Source organism: Sabethes cyaneus, chromosome 3 (assembly GCF_943734655.1).
Source record: "Sabethes cyaneus chromosome 3, idSabCyanKW18_F2, whole genome shotgun sequence".
Taxonomy (NCBI): domain Eukaryota; kingdom Metazoa; phylum Arthropoda; class Insecta; order Diptera; family Culicidae; genus Sabethes; species Sabethes cyaneus.
Window position 1 is genome coordinate 82,934,543 of NC_071355.1, and position 20,207 is coordinate 82,954,749.

The following is a 20,207-nucleotide window of genomic DNA, read 5'->3' on the forward strand; positions in this document are numbered from 1 at the left end:
AGACAGACAGACAGACAGACAGACAGACAGACAGACAGACAGACAGACAGACAGACAGACAGACAGACAGACAGACAGACAGACAGACAGACAGACAGACAGACAGACAGACAGACAGACAGACAGACAGACAGACAGACAGACAGACAGACAGACAGACAGACAGACAGACAGACAGACAGACAGACAGACAGACAGACAGACAGACAGACAGACAGACAGACAGACAGACAGACAGACAGACAGACAGACAGACAGACAGACAGACAGACAGACAGACAGACAGACAGACAGACAGACAGACAGACAGACAGACAGACAGACAGACAGACAGACAGACAGACAGACAGACAGACAGACAGACAGACAGACAGACAGACAGACAGACAGACAGACAGACAGACAGACAGACAGACAGACAGACAGACAGACAGACAGACAGACAGACAGACAGACAGACAGACAGACAGACAGACAGACAGACAGACAGACAGACAGACAGACAGACAGACAGACAGACAGACAGACAGACAGACAGACAGACAGACAGACAGACAGACAGACAGACAGACAGACAGACAGACAGACAGACAGACAGACAGACAGACAGACAGACAGACAGACAGACAGACAGACAGACAGACAGACAGACAGACAGACAGACAGACAGACAGACAGACAGACAGACAGACAGACAGACAGACAGACAGACAGACAGACAGACAGACAGACAGACAGACAGACAGACAGACAGACAGACAGACAGACAGACAGACAGACAGACAGACAGACAGACAGACAGACAGACAGACAGACAGACAGACAGACAGACAGACAGACAGACAGACAGACAGACAGACAGACAGACAGACAGACAGACAGACAGACAGACAGACAGACAGACAGACAGACAGACAGACAGACAGACAGACAGACAGACAGACAGACAGACAGACAGACAGACAGACAGACAGACAGACAGACAGACAGACAGACAGACAGACAGACAGACAGACAGACAGACAGACAGACAGACAGACAGACAGACAGACAGACAGACAGACAGACAGACAGACAGACAGACAGACAGACAGACAGACAGACAGACAGACAGACAGACAGACAGACAGACAGACAGACAGACAGACAGACAGACAGACAGACAGACAGACAGACAGACAGACAGACAGACAGACAGACAGACAGACAGACAGACAGACAGACAGACAGACAGACAGACAGACAGACAGACAGACAGACAGACAGACAGACAGACAGACAGACAGACAGACAGACAGACAGACAGACAGACAGACAGACAGACAGACAGACAGACAGACAGACAGACAGACAGACAGACAGACAGACAGACAGACAGACAGACAGACAGACAGACAGACAGACAGACAGACAGACAGACAGACAGACAGACAGACAGACAGACAGACAGACAGACAGACAGACAGACAGACAGACAGACAGACAGACAGACAGACAGACAGACAGACAGACAGACAGACAGACAGACAGACAGACAGACAGACAGACAGACAGACAGACAGACAGACAGACAGACAGACAGACAGACAGACAGACAGACAGACAGACAGACAGACAGACAGACAGACAGACAGACAGACAGACAGACAGACAGACAGACAGACAGACAGACAGACAGACAGACAGACAGACAGACAGACAGACAGACAGACAGACAGACAGACAGACAGACAGACAGACAGACAGACAGACAGACAGACAGACAGACAGACAGACAGACAGACAGACAGACAGACAGACAGACAGACAGACAGACAGACAGACAGACAGACAGACAGACAGACAGACAGACAGACAGACAGACAGACAGACAGACAGACAGACAGACAGACAGACAGACAGACAGACAGACAGACAGACAGACAGACAGACAGACAGACAGACAGACAGACAGACAGACAGACAGACAGACAGACAGACAGACAGACAGACAGACAGACAGACAGACAGACAGACAGACAGACAGACAGACAGACAGACAGACAGACAGACAGACAGACAGACAGACAGACAGACAGACAGACAGACAGACAGACAGACAGACAGACAGACAGACAGACAGACAGACAGACAGACAGACAGACAGACAGACAGAAATCCTTCTTTATAGGTATAGATACGTGTTCACTTTCATCTGCAAAAGTGTGTGTTTTGACAGATGCAAATGTTTGCAGAACACTATTTTTCCCTAAATCACATAGTTTTGAAGCTACAGAGAAAACCCCGATTTGTGGGGGTCCGTCATGAAAGACGCTTAATATCTCAAAAACTGTGATACTTAGAGGAATGATGTGTTCAGCACAAAGCTTCATAATAAGATTATCTAAAACTTTCTGGAACATACTATAGCTCTATATCATCAAATTAAAAAGTTAAATTTTGCAGCGCCACCTGTGTTTGAGTTCCGAACTAATACTGATCACCAGTTGTTGCGTCTATTGATATACAGAAATTCTTCCGAAGACGCCATATTGAAAAAAACACTATGAAAAGAGTTATTAAAAAAGTTCACGAATCCGAGTAATCAAACCACTGTGCGCTGGGGGGCTTGCAAAACTCGAGATTGTGGCAAAGATCATCCGAGATTCATGATTTATGTACAACACAGGTTAATTTGTGGCAATACGAAGTTTGTCGGGTCAGCTAGTAATAAATAAAGCAATGCAGATGATTGTAATATTTGGTTATATCTTAACCATATACCGTAAATGATGTTATGTTGAGAATGACATTTGAACCAGTTTTAATTTGCACGTCGTGCAAACCAGCGGGGTTCAAATTAAAAAGTGTTCAGATTAAAAACCGTCAAACGAACGGTGGTCCACGGTATTCAAGAGCATTAAGTTGCGTGTTCTAAAAACTGCTGTATAAAATTTAATATAAAATTACAAATGGTTCTCGCACATGTTGTTATGTTGTTGCTTCCACTTTGGTACCTATATTTTCTTACATGGCGTGAAATATTACTTTTTCGTGCAATTATGATTTCGTATATCTCAGTTGCAATCGAGATATACGAACCAAGTTGTTTGCTGGATAACCTGCGTTCACGGTATTTTACTACCTACGGTATTTTTACTTACTACGGTATATTACCTCTAACTAAGGGTACGCTTACCCTAATTATTTAATATATTTTGAAAAGGAAATATTTAAAATATCAGGCATAAAGGAATAAGCAGTATATTTGGTTAATAATTTGCGAAAAAGGTTTAAAGATAAAAACGATTTTTTTATATTACCACAACCCGTTAAGGACGGCTCGTTTTTCGAAATTTTCCGAAAATCGTTAGTATGAAACAACTACTACTCCTAGAACTTATTTATTTATTGTAACGCGAAGTGTAACTTTTAAGGTAACATTGCTTAGCCCAGCTAGAAGTTTTATATGCATGTTCTTCTATACTTGACACATTATCTGTCAGATCAACGCAAACGCTATCATAAAGTACCAATTCTGCGCGGGCGTTAAACAGGAAGTAATTTAAACTAAATTAAAATAAACAACAAACAATAACGAGAATGACATTAGCTGGGACCCGTTTGCGTAGGAGTGAAAGGGAAACAAAGAGTGAAGGAGAGGATACGGATGTTTTGTTTTAAAGTTGTTATTGTTGATATTATTATTGAAACTGTTTCAGCGAGATTGAATTAGAATGTAAATAGACATTTCCATTTATATATTGGATAACATACCTGGCTGATAATCGAACATTGTTCCTCTGTACCTTTCTCCTCTGGGTAATCTAAATCATCAGTCGTCTCAATGGCACATTCAGTCAAATATAAGTGCGTATCTTTTGACGTCGAAGGAAGTGATTGTTTCACATCATTTTCAGCAAAAAACATCTTTGGGTCTAACTCAGCTGTTCCCAGTTTTTCGTTTACAGTAAGATCCTGTTAAAAAAATGTTTCTTTGAAAATATCACACTATAGCAAAGATCACAATTTAAAATTTCATATACTGAGTCACCCTAATTATGTGCGTGCGGCATTAAGCAAATAATTACAACATATGCACTTTCCGACAAAATTTGAAAGTTTGAAAGAGTAAACAAATTCAAAATTCAACGGCCTTAGCTTCTACAAAATAAAACATTTTTAGATGAAATTAATTGAATTCGACGGAGAAATTTGTCTAGTTCTAAAATATTTCAAGATTCGCAGTAATCAGCGGACACCGGATATATTCCGGGTTGTCCGGAGATATGTCAAAAACTAGTTTTTTCATCGCTTGTACTTTGTTTTCTGTCATGGTAATTTATTAATAATCATATTTTATCTAGAAACTCTATTTTATTACCAGTCGATTGGCGAAAACGGAACAAAAATCCGTCAAGAAACAACCGAGTTATGGCCATTTCAATGAAATCAGTTCTGGAAATGTTGCCAGCAATGTCCTACCTTTATGGTCGTTTTGAAATATGACCGAAATTCTACCCCCTATTATAATGACAGTTCAGAGCATGTTTCCCGTAACTGCTACCAGTGTTGTGAGCGGCGCTGCAATCGCATTTTCGGGCCCTCCATAATAAGTGATGCATTATTTCTATAGGAAAACATTCACTTTTGTAGCATCACTTATGGAAGCAAAAGCTCATCTTGCGTTACATTTGAAATGCGCGTATTACAATTTTATTCTTTGTTGTCTTTGTTTATAATTATGTAATTAAGATGAAAGTCGTAAGCAAATAAGATTTACTCAATCCATCACACGGCAAATATATAAACGTAAACAAACCGAGTGGAAATTTTTTGCAGTACCAACCAGCATATGTAGAAAAACAATCTCTTACTTGTTTTGGTTTTCGTTTGCACAAATGCCTTTTTGTAGGTTCATGCTTAAAACGTTCTGTATCTGTTTACGCAGTTCTGTATTCTGTTTCAACGAAAAAAGTAGAATGGAAAGGTAGATCAACTTTGATGCAATAAGCATTTACGACGATGATTTTGGAATTGTCGGTCCATGCCGACATTTTTTCACGGTCTTAAGTGAAGCAATAGTTTCTAAATAGTATACTGAAAGACATAATTTACACGCGTATTGCATGCAAATTCATGCAATGTTATCATTTCGAGTTATTCACCACACTCAAAGGTTAGTAGCGGAACCAGGAACCAGCATTTCGAGGTACGTTTTTTATATATGGGAGCTGTCAGTTTGTTACCCCGTTGCCGAAATCATACCAATATGGATGTCAAACATCAAAAATTAACAAGAGTTAAAGATCCTGAAGGTTAACACTCATATTGATGTGGTTTCGAATATTCCCAAAAACGACCACTTCCGCCGGGGTACCTAGAACCTGCTACAGGGTTGCCATAGTTTGGCGTGGACCTGGAAATGAGTCTAGTGTCAATTGAATTGGTTTGCGTTATGTCCTAAAATGGCCAGAGCAATAGGTGTTACTAATACTGATTTCACGGTAGTGGCCGTAACATGATTAATTTTCGACGGATATTCATCCTCTTTTTTTTCACCAATAGATTGGAAATGAAGTAGAATTTTGGGACATAATATTGGGTGCTTTGCCCAAAGTTAAACGCGGTCTAGAGGAAACACCGCACTAGAACTGTTGCCAGAATGCTGTAAACAGGCATGTTGTTCCCTAACCTAACTGGGTCGTTAAAAGTAACTAAAACTTTATGATTTCTGTGTAATTTCTTCCAATAATATCAAAATCGACCCGGCAACTATGAAAGAGCATTTCATATATGAGTTGCACGGTGGATAATTTTCAATGAAACTCACAATATGAATATGATAAAATTTCCATGACAGGAAAAGATACAAGCGAAGAAAAAAATCAGTTTTTTACATACCCTTGGACTTGGACAACCCGGAATATCTCCGGTGTCCACTGACTTCTGCAAATCTTAAAATATTTTAGAAAAATTTCCCTGACGAACGCAATTGGTTTCATCTAAACATGTCTTACTTTGTAGGAGTTATGGCCGTTTGAATTTCGTCAAAATTTTGCTTGTCGTGATCGTTTTGTCTAATCCCTGTACATTCAAAAATTATTTTCGAAAATATGATGTTCGACTAGGAAACCGCCAACCGTAGTTCAATTGCACGAAATTAGGGCACGTCAAGGTACAGCGCATATCACTGTCTCCTATGTCACTTTTGCTATTCCACTAAGATAGACCAAAATTGATCATAAAAAACTAAAACAATATCTATACCCCAAAACTCCTTAATGCAAAGTTTCGTGACGATCAATTCAGTTTTTGAATCCAGTTTAGAGTTTACCACATACAGTAAAGAAATCTCCCCTCTGTGCTATTCCACTGAGATAGAGCTAGACTGATAGCACAGAAAGTCTCCAAATCCTAAACATTTTCCACATCTCATTTAATTTGGTTCAGAAAAGTAGAAAACTACTGCCCCTTGAAATACATTTCCAAAAAATACTAATAGCACAGAAGAATGATCTATGCCCGAAAACTAATATATAAATATATAAATATACACCTTACGCCACTGAAGCAAAGTAAATCTGATGGCACTAAAATATTCCCCGTGCCCGCTTATACAAATTTTCGCTAGGATCGGTTCAGTATTATTCGAACCGAATCTAGTTGAGAGCTTCCAAAAAGAACTATCGTCATTCCTATCGCCACCGAACAAAACTAATAACAGCAAAATTTCCAGCACCCAAAATACAAATTTTCAGTTTATGTACTCAGTAAAATAGAAAACAATCTATCCCTTTTGCTACGCACCTAAAATAGAGTATAAGTAATGCAACTAAAACACTACGCGTGCCCAAAAACTTCTATGCAAATTGTCATTACAATCGGTTGTTGTTGGACAGCCAGACATACATTTCCATTCATATAATAGATTAGATTCAAATAGATAGAAGTCTGAATATACCTGATTGATAATTGAACGTTGTTCCTCTGCAACGTTCTCCTTTTGTTGTAATGAACCTAAATCGGTTGTCTCAGCGTGCCACTCAGGTGTGGTCCAATATTCTATATGCCATTTTTTTCGGTATACCGTTTAGGTATAGGTATCTGAAAAAAAAAAGACAAAAATAAGTATGCGATGCTGGTTTTGTTGCTGGGACTTTTCATCAAACATTAAAATCAACCAGATTTTAGACACTTCCTACCTTTTTGCATTTATTATAAGCCGAAAACAAATTCAAAATCGCTACTATATGTGAGTTTTGATCACGGAATACTTTTCACTACGTTTCGCACAGAAAAAGAACGCGTCCCAGCCCAAACGATGCTGAGCTGCTAAAACTAAATACAAAATGGCTATCGGCTAAACAAGAGAAAAACCGAGAAAATATTCAGGGTGGCCAGAAAGCTTTTGAAAGTTAATCAGATGACAGTTGTATGATTTTCGTTATAGGGCAAATGTGAATGATTTATGTTCACATCTGTTTTTAAATTCTTTTGGTTAACATCTCTCAAATATGAAAGGTATTTCTTTGATTAATTATAATAATTTTCTTACATAAGGTATATGACAATTCATTTTATTCGGCATCAATAATCAGTGCATTAAGAATTTCATACAATTTTCGATGTTTGAGTAATTTGATACATATGAATGACGAATCATACAATGATGACTTGGTAAATTGGTTCAGTGTACTTGTCGAATGGAGCTTTTGTCCACCTATAAAATCACGTAAATTTATTTAAGAGTGCACAGCTCAGCATCTGAGCATAAGTTACCCATGCTTAAAATTCTTTGATATATATTGTCAAACTCAAACGTCAAATGTCAAGTTCATTTTTTTTTGTTTTCGATGTCTGCGCTCTCCTGCGGTCGCCTCGGGATATTGGAAAAATTAATATAAAAAGTGAATTACCAACAAAATAATTAAAAATGTTCCTGCCTCATTTACATCGGAAAGCTGGGTACACGCTTTGCCGTGTTTGTCGACATTTGTCTACAAGAGCACTAGCAAAACCGGTCGGAGAATACACCAACCAGCCAGAGTACCCTCCTATTCAAGATTTGAGTTTTAAAGAGAAGAAAAAACGTGAAATTGCTAACTGGCACGATAAAATTAAGCAGCTTAGTACCGTGGAGGAAAAATTGTTTGAAATCAACATGCCTAAGTTTTATGGCTACAAGACTCACCTGATAACTGATCAAAAGTTTCCCTATAATGTTCTTCCGTTTGCACAATATGCCACAAGGACACATTTTATCGAAGATACTTTACCAGAATCATACACTAAACTAAGCGAAGATAGCAATAAAATTCTGGAAACTCTTCGTGGAGAATTAGAAGACATTATTGGTTTTGAACATAGTGTTTATACGTAAGTACCTGCGTATTGAATAAGATAAATAAGTGATATTTTAAAAACCAATTAATTTTTAGGCGACCGGAAAATAACATGTCACCCGAGGAACGTGAAGAAATTGCTTCCTCATCTCTTCTCAAAGGACTTCACAGAGTATTGATCAATCATTTATCTAATCAGTATGCTCACTTGAACGAATTGGAAGAAGATCTCGATCCTAGACATGAGGCTTTTTGGTTCTTAGGAGGTATTTCGCCTCCAGCTTTGGTTCGAAAGATTAAAGAAGGTGTCGAATGGCAAAAACCCTACGCAAACGATCCATATGATCGAAAATTGCAGTATATCGGCAAGCCTTATTTAGCATTACGACACAAACACCCGTTAGAACCATTGGCTCACGTGAGTCTGGACAGTCTCAATCTCAAAGAGGAACAAATTGAAATTCCTCAGTTTAAATACGATCCTATGACACTAGGCTATCAAACTGAACAACGTCATGCCACTACAATTCCTGGATTTTGGCCTGGAGATCTGCACGAGTTCGGAACAATATCGTTCCAGCGTCGAAGTCATGCTTTATTGCGTCACCATTACTGCGCTATAAATGACATTCAGGAAGCTCTTCATTCACAAGCTATTTTTGCTTCATACGCTTGGCTGATTGGGCAGGCATGCTATCAAGGGTTTTCGGTGTTTAATGACCTTACCTATCCTTTGACTACACAAACTGTTATTACAAACGGAAAGAAGTGGTCCTTCTATGCGTATCAGCTTAATACAACTTTACTACACTCTGATCAGGTGGATGTTAACCCACGTTATAATATGTGTTGGGGAATGAAGGAAATGGAGTTGTTTGAACACGTGGATGATAGCGGAAAAATCCATGGTCTTAACGAAAGCGTCCTTGCTCGACTAATTGCCTTTTACATAAACACACCCAAGATTCGTGAAGGGATTAATCTGAAGCCCTATCTATGTAAAACGGAAACCAGAATCGCAAATATTGTGGACGAGAACCGGCGTGTTTTCATGGAGCATGCATTCAAACATCAAGCCTCAAATCGACCCCGTCATCGGTTGGTACCGGAAATATATCAATGGGAGAAGCTTTATAAAATAGACAACAAAACACGCCCAATGGAGCCAAAAAGACGACCATTCGAGCTAAACATAAATATGTATAATCGCCGAATGGATGAGCACGCGTTGAAATACATCCCGCGTCGTGTGCGTCCAGATGGTCCCAAGAGCAAGCCGAAATTCGAAGCTACTTACTATCCCAACGTGAGACGGTAATTAAAGGGATGTTAGTTTTCAAAGCGCATTTTTTTGCTAAGTACAATAAATATGTATTAAATTAAAATTTCTATGTTAACTTTCATTTTGCGTTTTGATAACCGTTCGGTTCCGAATTACTATTCAGATATTTAAAAGAAAGATCTGATTTTATGCGCAGTCAGTTATTTGATTCCTCCGCATGAGTCGTCATTGATTCGGTGAATTTCAAAAGCAGTTTTTTATTGTTTGAAATATAAATTCTGTTTATGGAAATATAGCTTCTGTGTTTAGATTGGCAAGAATGCAGTGAATACATTTCTAAAAACGGAGCTTTTGTGTTGGGCACAAAAATTGCTTTCGAAATCCAAAAAACCTTCTCCAGGATCTTCAGAGCCACATACGAAATTGGTTTTGAATTGTCAATGTAACAGATGTGTTAAGTATATATTTATTGGCATTTTGATAGATAATATCACAACATTCTGAATCAAGAATTCAGGCAAACTCCAAAAAAAATATTGCGCGAGTATTCGCTTATTTACTTCTGAAGGAAAAAGACATCTAGAATCAAATGATTGCCCTCCACATTTTTTTATGTCACTAATTTACATGCTTTATTGCAATTCTGCATTATATACCTGAGATTAAAAAAAAATCTGGATAAAGCGTTAGACATGAAAAACAAAAAAGGGAAATTGGACTATCTTTCTGGCGTATCTCCACATAATTATTTTTGCATAAAAATAAAAAAATGAGCTTCTTTTGAGTGCACTTTCATGGGAAAATAGTCGTTGGCTTGATCGCATCGTTTTTACGATGTTGCCCATTGAGGGTTTAGGTCCAAGCACGCTTTATTGATTTCAAAAATAGTTTTTACGCTCAAAACAAAATATATGTTCACGAAAACTTATCATTGTGTCCTGACTAATGCAAAGAATGAAGTGAAAACAGTTTCACGAAGATCATTATTATTATTTTGAGCAGAAAAGCTGCTTTCGAAATCCCAGAAATCAATGATGTATACAGTGGACCCCCGTTCGTTTGAACGATTCCTCATGCAAACTTACGGGGTTAGTTTTTAATTCGAACAACTGGCAACCCTAAATATGCAGGATCTTGTGTGAACTGGCCGCCCTATTCTTTGTTATTGTTTTGGTGCTTTGATTCAGTTGGCAGTTGCAAGCAGCGAATATTTCATTCCCCGATCGGATTCCTATCATAATCGTTGGAAAAACGTAATGTGAAACAGATTAAACACGCTAGATCAGTACAAACCAATCGCGTTTATGCGCATTGTCTGCATAAGCAAATGACGTCATGTTGAGAATGACATTTGAACCATTTTTAATTTGCACGTCGTGCGAACCAACGGGGTGCAAATAATAAAGTGTTCAGATTAAAAACGGTCAAACGAACGGGGTTCCACGGTATTTGAATTTTAAATGGTTCACAAATTACAGTCAACTTTCGTTCGTTAGGCTATCTATAAGTGGGTTACGTTTTAATCGGGCTCCCGTTAATTGGGCTATACTGCCGTGAATCGCATACAGTCCCATTTATATAGGAAACTTCATAGAAAATGGGACTGTTATTCACGGTAATATAGCCCATCTAAAACGAAGTCAAACGCCATTTCTGACAGTGTATTTTTTTCTTCCGTAAGGCTCTTGAAGGCATTATTTCAAATGCAGAAAATAATTTATATAGAAAATATTATTAAAATTAATTAAATGGAACACAGTTGCATCATAATCGTTATCTGATCATTTTTAAGCTTGACCTCGGCTTGATCGTCCCATTCATTAGCATCACGTTGAAACAGTTAAAAGTGCCAATATATGTTAACCCTCTAATGGGCAACACCCTAAAAACGTTCACCCTTACGTTCTGATTTTCAAGCAAAAATAATTATCTGGAGGAGCGCCAGGTAAGAAAAAGTCCAATTTCTCCTTTTTCCATGTCTAACACTCTGCCCAGATATTTCTAGATAGAATTAACAAAAGGGCGAATGTCGCAAATGTAAACGAAACGGGTGAGAGTTATTTTTTGCTGGGCCAGCATAGGAAAATCAACCCTCACTCGGTTTGTTTACGCTTGCGACATTCGCCCTTCTGTTAATTCTATCTTCATTTTTTCAATTCAGATATATTACAAAATTAAAATAATGCATGAGATTTACTCATAGAAAAATTGTTTAGGTCAACATTTTGTTCTAGATGTCCAAGTAGATGTCCTTTTCCTTCAATAGTAAAAAAGGGAATATTCGCGCATTAATTATTTTCAGAATTTTTCGGAATTTTTGTTTTTGAAAAATGATAACTTTTGAATGCATGGTCAGAATGTTATGATATTAGTATCAAAATGTCAAGAAATCTGTTTTGGACACATTTTGCATATTGCCAATTAAAAACAAATTTCGTATGCGGCTCTGAAGCTCCAAAAGCGAAGGCCGTCTCTAGACAGTCTTACCCGTTAGAGGGTTAACATAGTCGTACACTCAAAATAATTTTCACGTCGAAATTATGTGAAAAGTTATGTGATTATTTTCTATCTAACTTTTCCCGTATTATTTACATGAATTTAACGTAGTTTGCATTAGTATGCGTGCATTTACGTGGAAATCAGATAGATGTTATTGTATTTTCCAATAATGTTCAACTGAAAGTTACGTAACTCCCTGTAGAGAAATTTACGTGATTTTTCACGTGGAAAGAACGTGTGGATTATTTTGCGTGTATGAAATTCTACTTTTTATTTTAGTAGCTGTTTATTTAAGTAGCTGGTATACATTATATTGTTGCCATTCCTGGATGCTTATATGGTTTATATCACCCCATCGACATCTCTATATCGAGCTGCAGTAAACGTCAGCGACAGCATGTCCGGGGCTCAAAATTTGACAGCGGGCCCAAATCAGACTGCTGGCAGTTGAGTGAAATGCAGTGCTGAATTGCTATCTCATTTTCGCACACACGAGATGTTGGCGGCGAGAACATTGAGCTTGCTGACGTTTGCCGCACGCACACATCGACGCGCAATTTGTTGTTGCTGTTGTTAGATTTTACATTGATTTTACACGTTTGTTTTTGTTTTCCCCCAGTTATACCCCGGTAAAAAAACATACGTTTGAGTTAGAGTGACTATATACAGAGTGGCGACAAGTCATCCCAAATGTATGCAATGCGGTTTTTCTAAGGTTTTTCTTTCTCTTTCCTGCATACGCGTTGGATAGGTCGTCTGCTCGATTGGAATGACACTGACAGATAATTATCATTCCAATTTTGACGTTGTCGCCACTCTGTATATAGTCACTCTAGTTTGAGTGAAAAACGATAAGTTTTTGCATCCCTTAGCAAGCTCTATGGTTGTCTGCCATGGGCTTGGTTTATATAGTCCGCAAAATTGAAGATAGAATTAACAAAAGGGCGAATGTCGCAAGCGTAAACAAACCGAGTGAGGGTTGATTTTCCTATGCTGGTCCAGCAAAAAATAACTCACCCGTTTTGTTTACATTTGCGACATTCGCCCTTTTGTTAATTCTATCTAGAATTTTGACAATTTTACACCCCTGGTTTTCCCGCGAAAATATCTGCGGACATGGTTGCCGATTAAGAGATTTATGTTTGTAAATAATTTTGCGTTATTTGTGTATTTTATGCAAATTATATATGTATAATCAATTGTTGTGCACTGATGAACAAACAGGTCTTATAATTGGTATATCATATTCTGTAACTTCAATTTCACACTAAAACCATATATTTTAAAGATTTTAAACAGACATGAAAGCGAGAAAAGCATTGTTTCAATCTGTTCATAAATACTGGCAACTTTAATATTGTTTGTTGGCGCCGTTAGCGCACTTTTTTGTTGAAGTCTGAGAGCCGGTGACGGGAATATTGAATTTTTCCGCAGTCAAGTTTCTTGTGCTTTCGTGTTTTACCGATTTTTATTTGTGAAGATTAGTTGATCGGCAAATTATTATATAAAAGGCAGTTAAAATGGATGTGGATAATTTGCCGTATGTGTCAGAATATGCTAAGAGCAATCGAGCGTCATGTAAACTTTGCAAGAACAAAATAGACAAAGATGAACTACGCCTTGGGGCGATGGTGCAGTCGGCGTTTCACGACGGCAAACAGGCTCAATGGTACCACGAAAAATGTTTCTTCCAAAAACTTCGCCCAACTACTGAGGGTGATGTGGCTCATTTCGAAAATCTGCGCTACGAAGATCAGCAAAGGATCCGCGAAAAAATTGGTAAGTCAGAGCGAAACATACCTACCTTGACTCATTTTGATGTATTCTTTCTAAAATATCTAAATCGTAATTTATAGCTGGCCTAGGTTCAGTGGTGGTACCAGCCCCGAAAAAGGGAGGAAAAGGAAAGAAACGTTCTGCCGAGCAGACTATGGCTTTGAAAGATTACGGAGTGGAATATGCGTCGTCCGGTCGAGCAATGTGTCGTGGGTGTGAGATTAAAATTTTGAAGGATGAACCAAGAATCAAAAAGGTGGATTACACAACGGAGGTTGGCATGAAATACGGGGGACAAGCATTGTGGCACCATATTGAATGTTTCGCTCAAGTAAGACCTATCATGGTTTGATAAAATAATGCTTATTAACAATGTTTCTTTCTGTAGTTAAGGTCGGAGTTAGGTTATTTCGAGAGTGGTGAGATGCTGCCAGGCTTTCGCTCGATGAAAAAAGAGGATCAGCAGAAAATCAAAACCTCAATACCAGCGATGAAAGCGCAAGATATTCCAGCCAAAAAACTCAAAACTGAACCCAAAGATGAAGCCGATTCTGCTCAAGAAGCTATTGATGAGCAGCTTTACGCTCAACAACAAAAAGCATTCTTTAAGATTCGTGACAAACTCAAGGATCTTAACGTGAAAAAACCAGATTTAATCAGTATTTTGAATCGCAACAAGCAGGCGATTCCGGAAGGTCCGAATGAATGCCTGGAACGGGTGTGCGATATTCTAACCTTTGGTGCATTGCAACCTTGCCCAAAATGCAAAGGGCAATATGTTTTGCAGAAATCAGCCTACCAGTGTGAGGGCAATCTTTCCGAATGGGTGAAGTGTTTGAACGCAGATAAAAAACCGCCGCGCGTCCCAACTAAAGTTCCGTCAGAAATAAAGAAGTCGTATTCGTTCCTTGAAAAATATAAATCAGTCGTGAGCGACAGGGTTATCAAATACGTTGCACCCAGTTTGAGTACGACTATGAAAAAGGTGAAAAAGGAGGAAGAGCTTGAACCAAAAGTTAAGCGTGAGAAACCGCCGCTTTACAATTTACAGTTTGTGATTCTTGGTAAAACGGATACCCCAAAAGATCAACTGAAAGAAAAGATCCAAAAGCTTGGCGGAAAAGTTGTAACCAAAATCACTAACACTTTAGCTGCCATAATCTCTACCGCAGCTGAAGTAGAAAAGCTAGGAAGCCGAATGCAAGAAGCGAAAGATATGCAAATTCAGGTAGTCCCGGAAGATTTCCTCGACGACGCCAAGAGTGGTGGTGCCTTGTCATACATTACGAGCAAATCCATTTGCGATTGGGGCTCGGATCCCCATGCCCGTATTCCGCAGGACGAGGAAAAGTCCAAATCGAAGAAGAGCATTTACACGAAATCGATGCCGTCCAAGATGACGCTCAAGCTAAAGGGTGGACTGGCCGTCGATCCCGACTCGGGGCTAGCTGACGAGGCACACGTCTACAAGGACGGCAAACTGATTTACAATTGCGTTCTGAACAAAGTAGATATTCAAACGGACAAGAATTCCTACTTTAAGATGCAAGTACTGAAGGCGGATAAAGGGCAAAGGTAAATTATCGTTTTGATATGTAAAGCTAAAATATAACTGAAATTATATTGTATTGCTTTACGACATTGCATTTATCGATTTTACATTTCTGCTATTTGTTTCATTTGTAGCTACTGGTTTTTCCGTGCCTGGGGCCGCATAGGAACGACAATAGGCGGCAATAAAGTGGAGGAGTGCGATACCATTTTCGATGCGATTGAGTCCTATCGGCATCATTTCCAGGACAAAACCGGCAACTCGTGGGAGGCGCAGTGCAAAGGTGTTTTCCAGAAGCGCCCCGGTTTGTACTATCCCGTAGATATTGACTATGGAGATGAGAAAACCAAAACGCTATCAGAAAACAATAACATTCCATCTAAGCTGGAGCCTGCCGTGCAGGATCTAGTTCGAATGCTGTTCGACGTTGATACAATGAAAAAAGTGATGTTGGAGTTCGAGCTAGATATGGAGAAAATGCCACTGGGCAAGCTATCGCAAAAACAGTTGCAGGAAGCGATGAAAGTGTTGACGGAAATTTCAAATTACATTGTTGATGGAGGTAGCAACCAACAGTTCATTGCTGCGTCCAATCGCTTTTACTCTCTAATTCCACATAACTTTGGCGTTGAAACTCCGACTGTTCTGGAGACCGTTGAACAAGTCAAAGACAAGCAAGCAATGCTCGAGAGTCTGATGGAGATTGAGATAGCTTATAGTTTGTTGAATGCTGACACAGATGATACCAAGAATCCGCTAGACGGTCACTATGAGCAACTTAAGACGGAGATGGAAACACTGAAACACGATTCAGAAGAGTTCAAGCTACTGGAGAAATACGTAAAGAATACGCACGCTGAAACTCACACTGCATACAAACTGGAAGTCAGTGAGATATTTAAAATCCAGCGTAAGGGCGAAATTCGTCGATACAAACCATTCAAGAAGTTACACAACCGCAAGCTATTGTGGCATGGATCGCGTCTCACTAACTTTGTTGGTATTCTAACACATGGTTTGAAAATTGCGCCGCCAGAGGCCCCTGTCACGGGTTATATGTTCGGCAAGGGTATCTACTTTGCAGACATGGTTTCTAAATCGGCAAACTATTGTTGCACCAGCTCGCTCAACTCTACCGGTTTGATGTTACTCTGTGAGGTAGCTCTAGGAGATATGCAAGAGTACACACAAGCTCATTACGTAACCAAACTACCGGCAAACAAACACAGTACCAAGGGTGTTGGCCGTACCCAACCGGATCCCAACGAAATTTACACTCGACCAGATGGCGTTCAAATTCCCTATGGCAAAGGAGTTGCCCTGGATCCAAACATGCGATCATCTCTGCTGTATAACGAATATATTGTGTACGACGTGGCCCAGGTCAACTGTCAGTATTTGTTCAAGATGAACTTCAAATACAACTATTAATGGCTACGAACAGGTAAGCCCATTGCAAATGATATTCTTCCCTTTTTGAATATAAATGTTTTTGAGCCGTGATTTACACGTTCTGATGTGTTTAAATTGACGTTTTTGTTTTTATTCCGGTATACTCTTTGATTTTTATTCGCGCAGTAATATGCACATTCTTGCTATAACAACAGTTAAATAATGTTTATCATTGACTAGAACGTACCGAAATAATACATTTTATTTTAATTATTTTAACCATCAACAACAACTTCAGTATTACTTCGGTCTCCTGATTCTACTTCAATTCCATATTCGTACTCGATTAAATCTTCAACGTTTTCCTGTTAAGAAAGGTAAAACATTCAATTCAGTAATTTATTTTTGAATAAAAAAAACTACAACGTACCCAACCAGTATCTGAAGTAAATTTATGCATTTGCTTGCTATGCTTTCTCATATGTTGGGTATAACCACTGCTTTTGATAAATCCTTTGCTACAGATATCGCACCTGAACGGTCGATCGCCGCTATGTATACGTCGATGAGCGCTCAGATCCCCTTGCTGTCGAAACGATTTACCGCATTCTGGGCAAGAAAATGGACGCTCCTCTGAAAAAATACCGACTTTATTATTGAATGAGTACTAGACCGAGCGTAGATGGTCTTGTAACACATGGCCAACGTACCTGTATGAATACGTTGATGAGTTTGGAGTAGAAATACTCTTGCGAAAGCACGATTGCAAATGGTACATACATGAGGCTTCTCCTTGGTGTGAGTGCGACGGTGAACCTTAGAAAGAGCAACAAAAAAAAAACGGTGTTAACGCCACACCTTTAACCAAAATTTTAATTTCTGCTGTGCACAGGATTAGTATGAGGATAAAAAAAGGTCAGACTTGGATTGTGGGTCCATCCTACCTTTAAATTGCTACTTTCAGCAAATCCTCTGCCACAGACGTCACAACAGTAAGGTTTAATACCGCGGTGGCGTCTTTCGTGCAATTCGTGGCCACCAACTGTGCGGAATCGTTTGCTACAGTAGCTGCAGGGATACGGTCGTTCCTGGGTATGCACACGAACGTGCGAGGTAAGGGCTGAATTAGACGCAAATGATCGCTGACAGTATGAGCAGGTATGCCGTCCCTTGAAAACGCCGCGTTCTTCTGTGTTATTTCCTGTCAGCTTCCCAGTTGAATGCATTTCAGCAGTCTTATATGGCAGGTGTACCAGTTTGTGCAGTTCATGATCTTCTTCTCTGAAAACAAAGTTACTAATTAGTTAGATGGAACTTTGTAAATTATGTAAAACGTATACCTTTCGGATACTTCTAGGCAAACATCACAAATTAACTTCTCATGATTGGTAACATGCCTGACATAGTTTTTCTGCAGTGCAAAAGCTGCTCCACATTGCGGGCATATAAAATTTAGCTTCATCGTATCCGCATGAACTGAAGGTTTGGTTTCAAAGCTGTCTGGTTGTGAAGTGAAGTCGGTCAAACCATCAGATTCTTTAAACAGTTGTTCGATTTCCACTTCCTCGAGCTCACTGTTCTGGCTGCTGATTAAATTATCATAGTCGAAATCCTGAAGTTCGGTGTCATTTGAGGTTTCTTCTATGATATATTGTATTACTGCTTCATTTTCTATATTTTGCTCATCTATTTCTTGCAGTACTACTTGTTCAACTTGTGCAAAAGTTTGTGGATTTTCTTGTACTGTATTCAGCAGCATATTTGTTTTATGCTCTGCGTCTCGAAACATCTTTTGCGTTCTTTGGCATTGGTGTCGGAAACGGGCAGCGTTGGCCAAATTGTTGAGGCAATCGCCACATATGTTCTTAGAATAGGTATCATCATTTGTTATCTGGGTTTGGACGAAAGATGAGCGGTATCAACTAGATAACTCGATGTCAAATACGTGCCTATAAAACTTACCGCAATTCCACCACATTCGTTAATTAAATTGGAGATTTTGCTGTCGAATTCATCCAGAACATCAAACACATAAATCATATCGTTGTCTTCAACAAAACAACATCGGCAATATTCGGGCATAATAATGCAGGAAGAATCTACACTCATTTTCAGTTGAATTGCTAGAAAAACATCATAATCAAACTGCTTTGTAACACTTTCACTGAGATTATAATAAATCTACGATTGCTGTTTAGGCTTTCTATTTAAATGTTGTTGGTTGCTGCTACGATACGGTCGAAATTTATGAAAGTATTGTGCTTTGCAAGAAATCTTTTCATTCTTGGAAAGTTCATAGCAAGCTGTCAAAATAATTCTGTATTGAGCGAAGCTGACGAATTTTCGTTAATTGAATATCGATATTTTTCACATATCGATACGTATACTCAGCTGAGAGCATAATCAGCAAAAATGCTCGCATCACGTGACGATCTGCATTTTACATTTGTTTTATAACACTCTGTTTGACTTGTTTTATAACGTGTTAACATTTACAAAGCTGTTATATGCATGCCGCAATTAACTATTTCGAAAAAAAACTATCGAGATTTCGTCCACGAATATCGGTACCAGTTATATCGATACATTATCGCCCAATGCTGACCTCGCCAAATATTGAAGGATGTGCTTTTGTCCAGAGCTGCCATACAAATAGATTATTTCTATTGTTTAGATATTTGCAACCCCATTCCGAACTTCTTAAATTTTGTTACTATATTTACACATATTTTTGTACTTATGATATTCAATGAATTTATATAATACATATTTTTGAATGTAAGATGCTAAAAGACATTTTTTTATGTAGTTTTAGTTGCTAAAGCATTAGTAACAATTGCACATATAAACCAAAAAATATTTGGCCACCTTTCCTTGTTCTCGTTGCGGTGATTGACGATGCGGGTTACCGCCGCAACAGGATGAAAATTTATGTAAATAACCGCAATATTTAAAAGGGCCAAACACGGATTTTTTTTTGTTTATTCCCTTTTGGCACAGACCATAGGTGTTCCATAAAGCCAATGTTGTCAAGAATTCTCGGGTAAATTTTCAAATAGACCTAAGTGACAATGAGAGATTCTCTTCGCGTCTCCTCTCTTCCGTCTTTCACGGCTACATAAATGCATAGAAAAGGAAATTTTCAAAACATTTAGCTAACTAGTGACTCCGGCAACCGTTTTATGCAAAGCTGATGGGTTAAAATGAAGGGGTTTCCAGTAAGGCGTATAAGTGCGTAGTAATCAGAGATTACTTTTGTAATCATTTTCGAATTATTTAGGTAATCAATGGTAATCAGTAGAGTACAGTCAACTTTCGTTCGTTGGGCTATCTTTAACTGGGCTACGTTTTAATCGGGCTCCCGTTAATTGGGCTATAGCCC

At 39.0% G+C, this 20,207-nt stretch overlaps 3 protein-coding genes across 3 annotated transcripts; 2 read left to right on the top strand and 1 right to left on the bottom strand.

Moving 5' to 3' along the window:
- The first annotated feature begins 7,845 nt into the window (after nucleotides 1-7,845).
- On the top strand, nucleotides 7,846-9,684 carry LOC128742632 (28S ribosomal protein S30, mitochondrial). The gene is made up of 2 exons (XM_053839052.1): nucleotides 7,846-8,358; nucleotides 8,421-9,684. The coding sequence occupies exons 1-2, from the start codon at nucleotides 7,916-7,918 to the stop codon at nucleotides 9,640-9,642; spliced, it is 1,665 nt and encodes a 554-aa protein (XP_053695027.1). The 5' UTR covers nucleotides 7,846-7,915; the 3' UTR covers nucleotides 9,643-9,684.
- Nucleotides 9,685-13,516: 3,832 nt separating this feature from the next.
- LOC128740446 (poly [ADP-ribose] polymerase) lies at nucleotides 13,517-17,033 on the top strand. The gene is made up of 4 exons (XM_053835987.1): nucleotides 13,517-13,884; nucleotides 13,962-14,212; nucleotides 14,270-15,456; nucleotides 15,568-17,033. Exons 1-4 carry the CDS (start codon nucleotides 13,626-13,628, stop codon nucleotides 16,862-16,864), a joined length of 2,994 nt encoding a protein of 997 aa, XP_053691962.1. The 5' UTR covers nucleotides 13,517-13,625; the 3' UTR covers nucleotides 16,865-17,033.
- On the bottom strand, nucleotides 16,984-19,082 carry LOC128740447 (zinc finger and SCAN domain-containing protein 2-like). Its single transcript, XM_053835988.1, has 6 exons — nucleotides 18,788-19,082; nucleotides 18,166-18,716; nucleotides 17,770-18,106; nucleotides 17,536-17,641; nucleotides 17,256-17,458; nucleotides 16,984-17,190 (listed from the first exon to the last, which is right to left on the bottom strand). Exons 1-6 carry the CDS (start codon nucleotides 18,932-18,934, stop codon nucleotides 17,101-17,103), a joined length of 1,434 nt encoding a protein of 477 aa, XP_053691963.1. The 5' UTR covers nucleotides 18,935-19,082; the 3' UTR covers nucleotides 16,984-17,100.
- Nucleotides 19,083-20,207: the final 1,125 nt, after the last annotated feature.

What these genes read in the sequence shown, in the direction of transcription:
- LOC128742632 (XM_053839052.1), top strand. Translation starts at nt 7,916, where the DNA reads ATGTTCCTGCCTCATTTACATCGGAAAGCTGGGTACACGCTTTGCCGT. An exon ending in TTTGAACATAGTGTTTATAC is followed by an intron (nt 8,359 to 8,420) that starts GTAAGTACCTGC and finishes ATTAATTTTTAG; the next exon opens with GCGACCGGAAAATAACATGT.
- LOC128740446 (XM_053835987.1), top strand. Translation starts at nt 13,626, where the DNA reads ATGGATGTGGATAATTTGCCGTATGTGTCAGAATATGCTAAGAGCAAT. An exon ending in AAGGATCCGCGAAAAAATTG is followed by an intron (nt 13,885 to 13,961) that starts GTAAGTCAGAGC and finishes CGTAATTTATAG; the next exon opens with CTGGCCTAGGTTCAGTGGTG. An exon ending in AAGGCGGATAAAGGGCAAAG is followed by an intron (nt 15,457 to 15,567) that starts GTAAATTATCGT and finishes TTTCATTTGTAG; the next exon opens with CTACTGGTTTTTCCGTGCCT.
- LOC128740447 (XM_053835988.1), bottom strand. Translation starts at nt 18,934, where the DNA reads ATGAGTGTAGATTCTTCCTGCATTATTATGCCCGAATATTGCCGATGT. An exon ending in ACGAATGTGGTGGAATTGCG is followed by an intron (nt 18,717 to 18,787) that starts GTAAGTTTTATA and finishes GTCCAAACCCAG; the next exon opens with ATAACAAATGATGATACCTA. An exon ending in TGCCTAGAAGTATCCGAAAG is followed by an intron (nt 18,107 to 18,165) that starts GTATACGTTTTA and finishes CTTTGTTTTCAG; the next exon opens with AGAAGAAGATCATGAACTGC.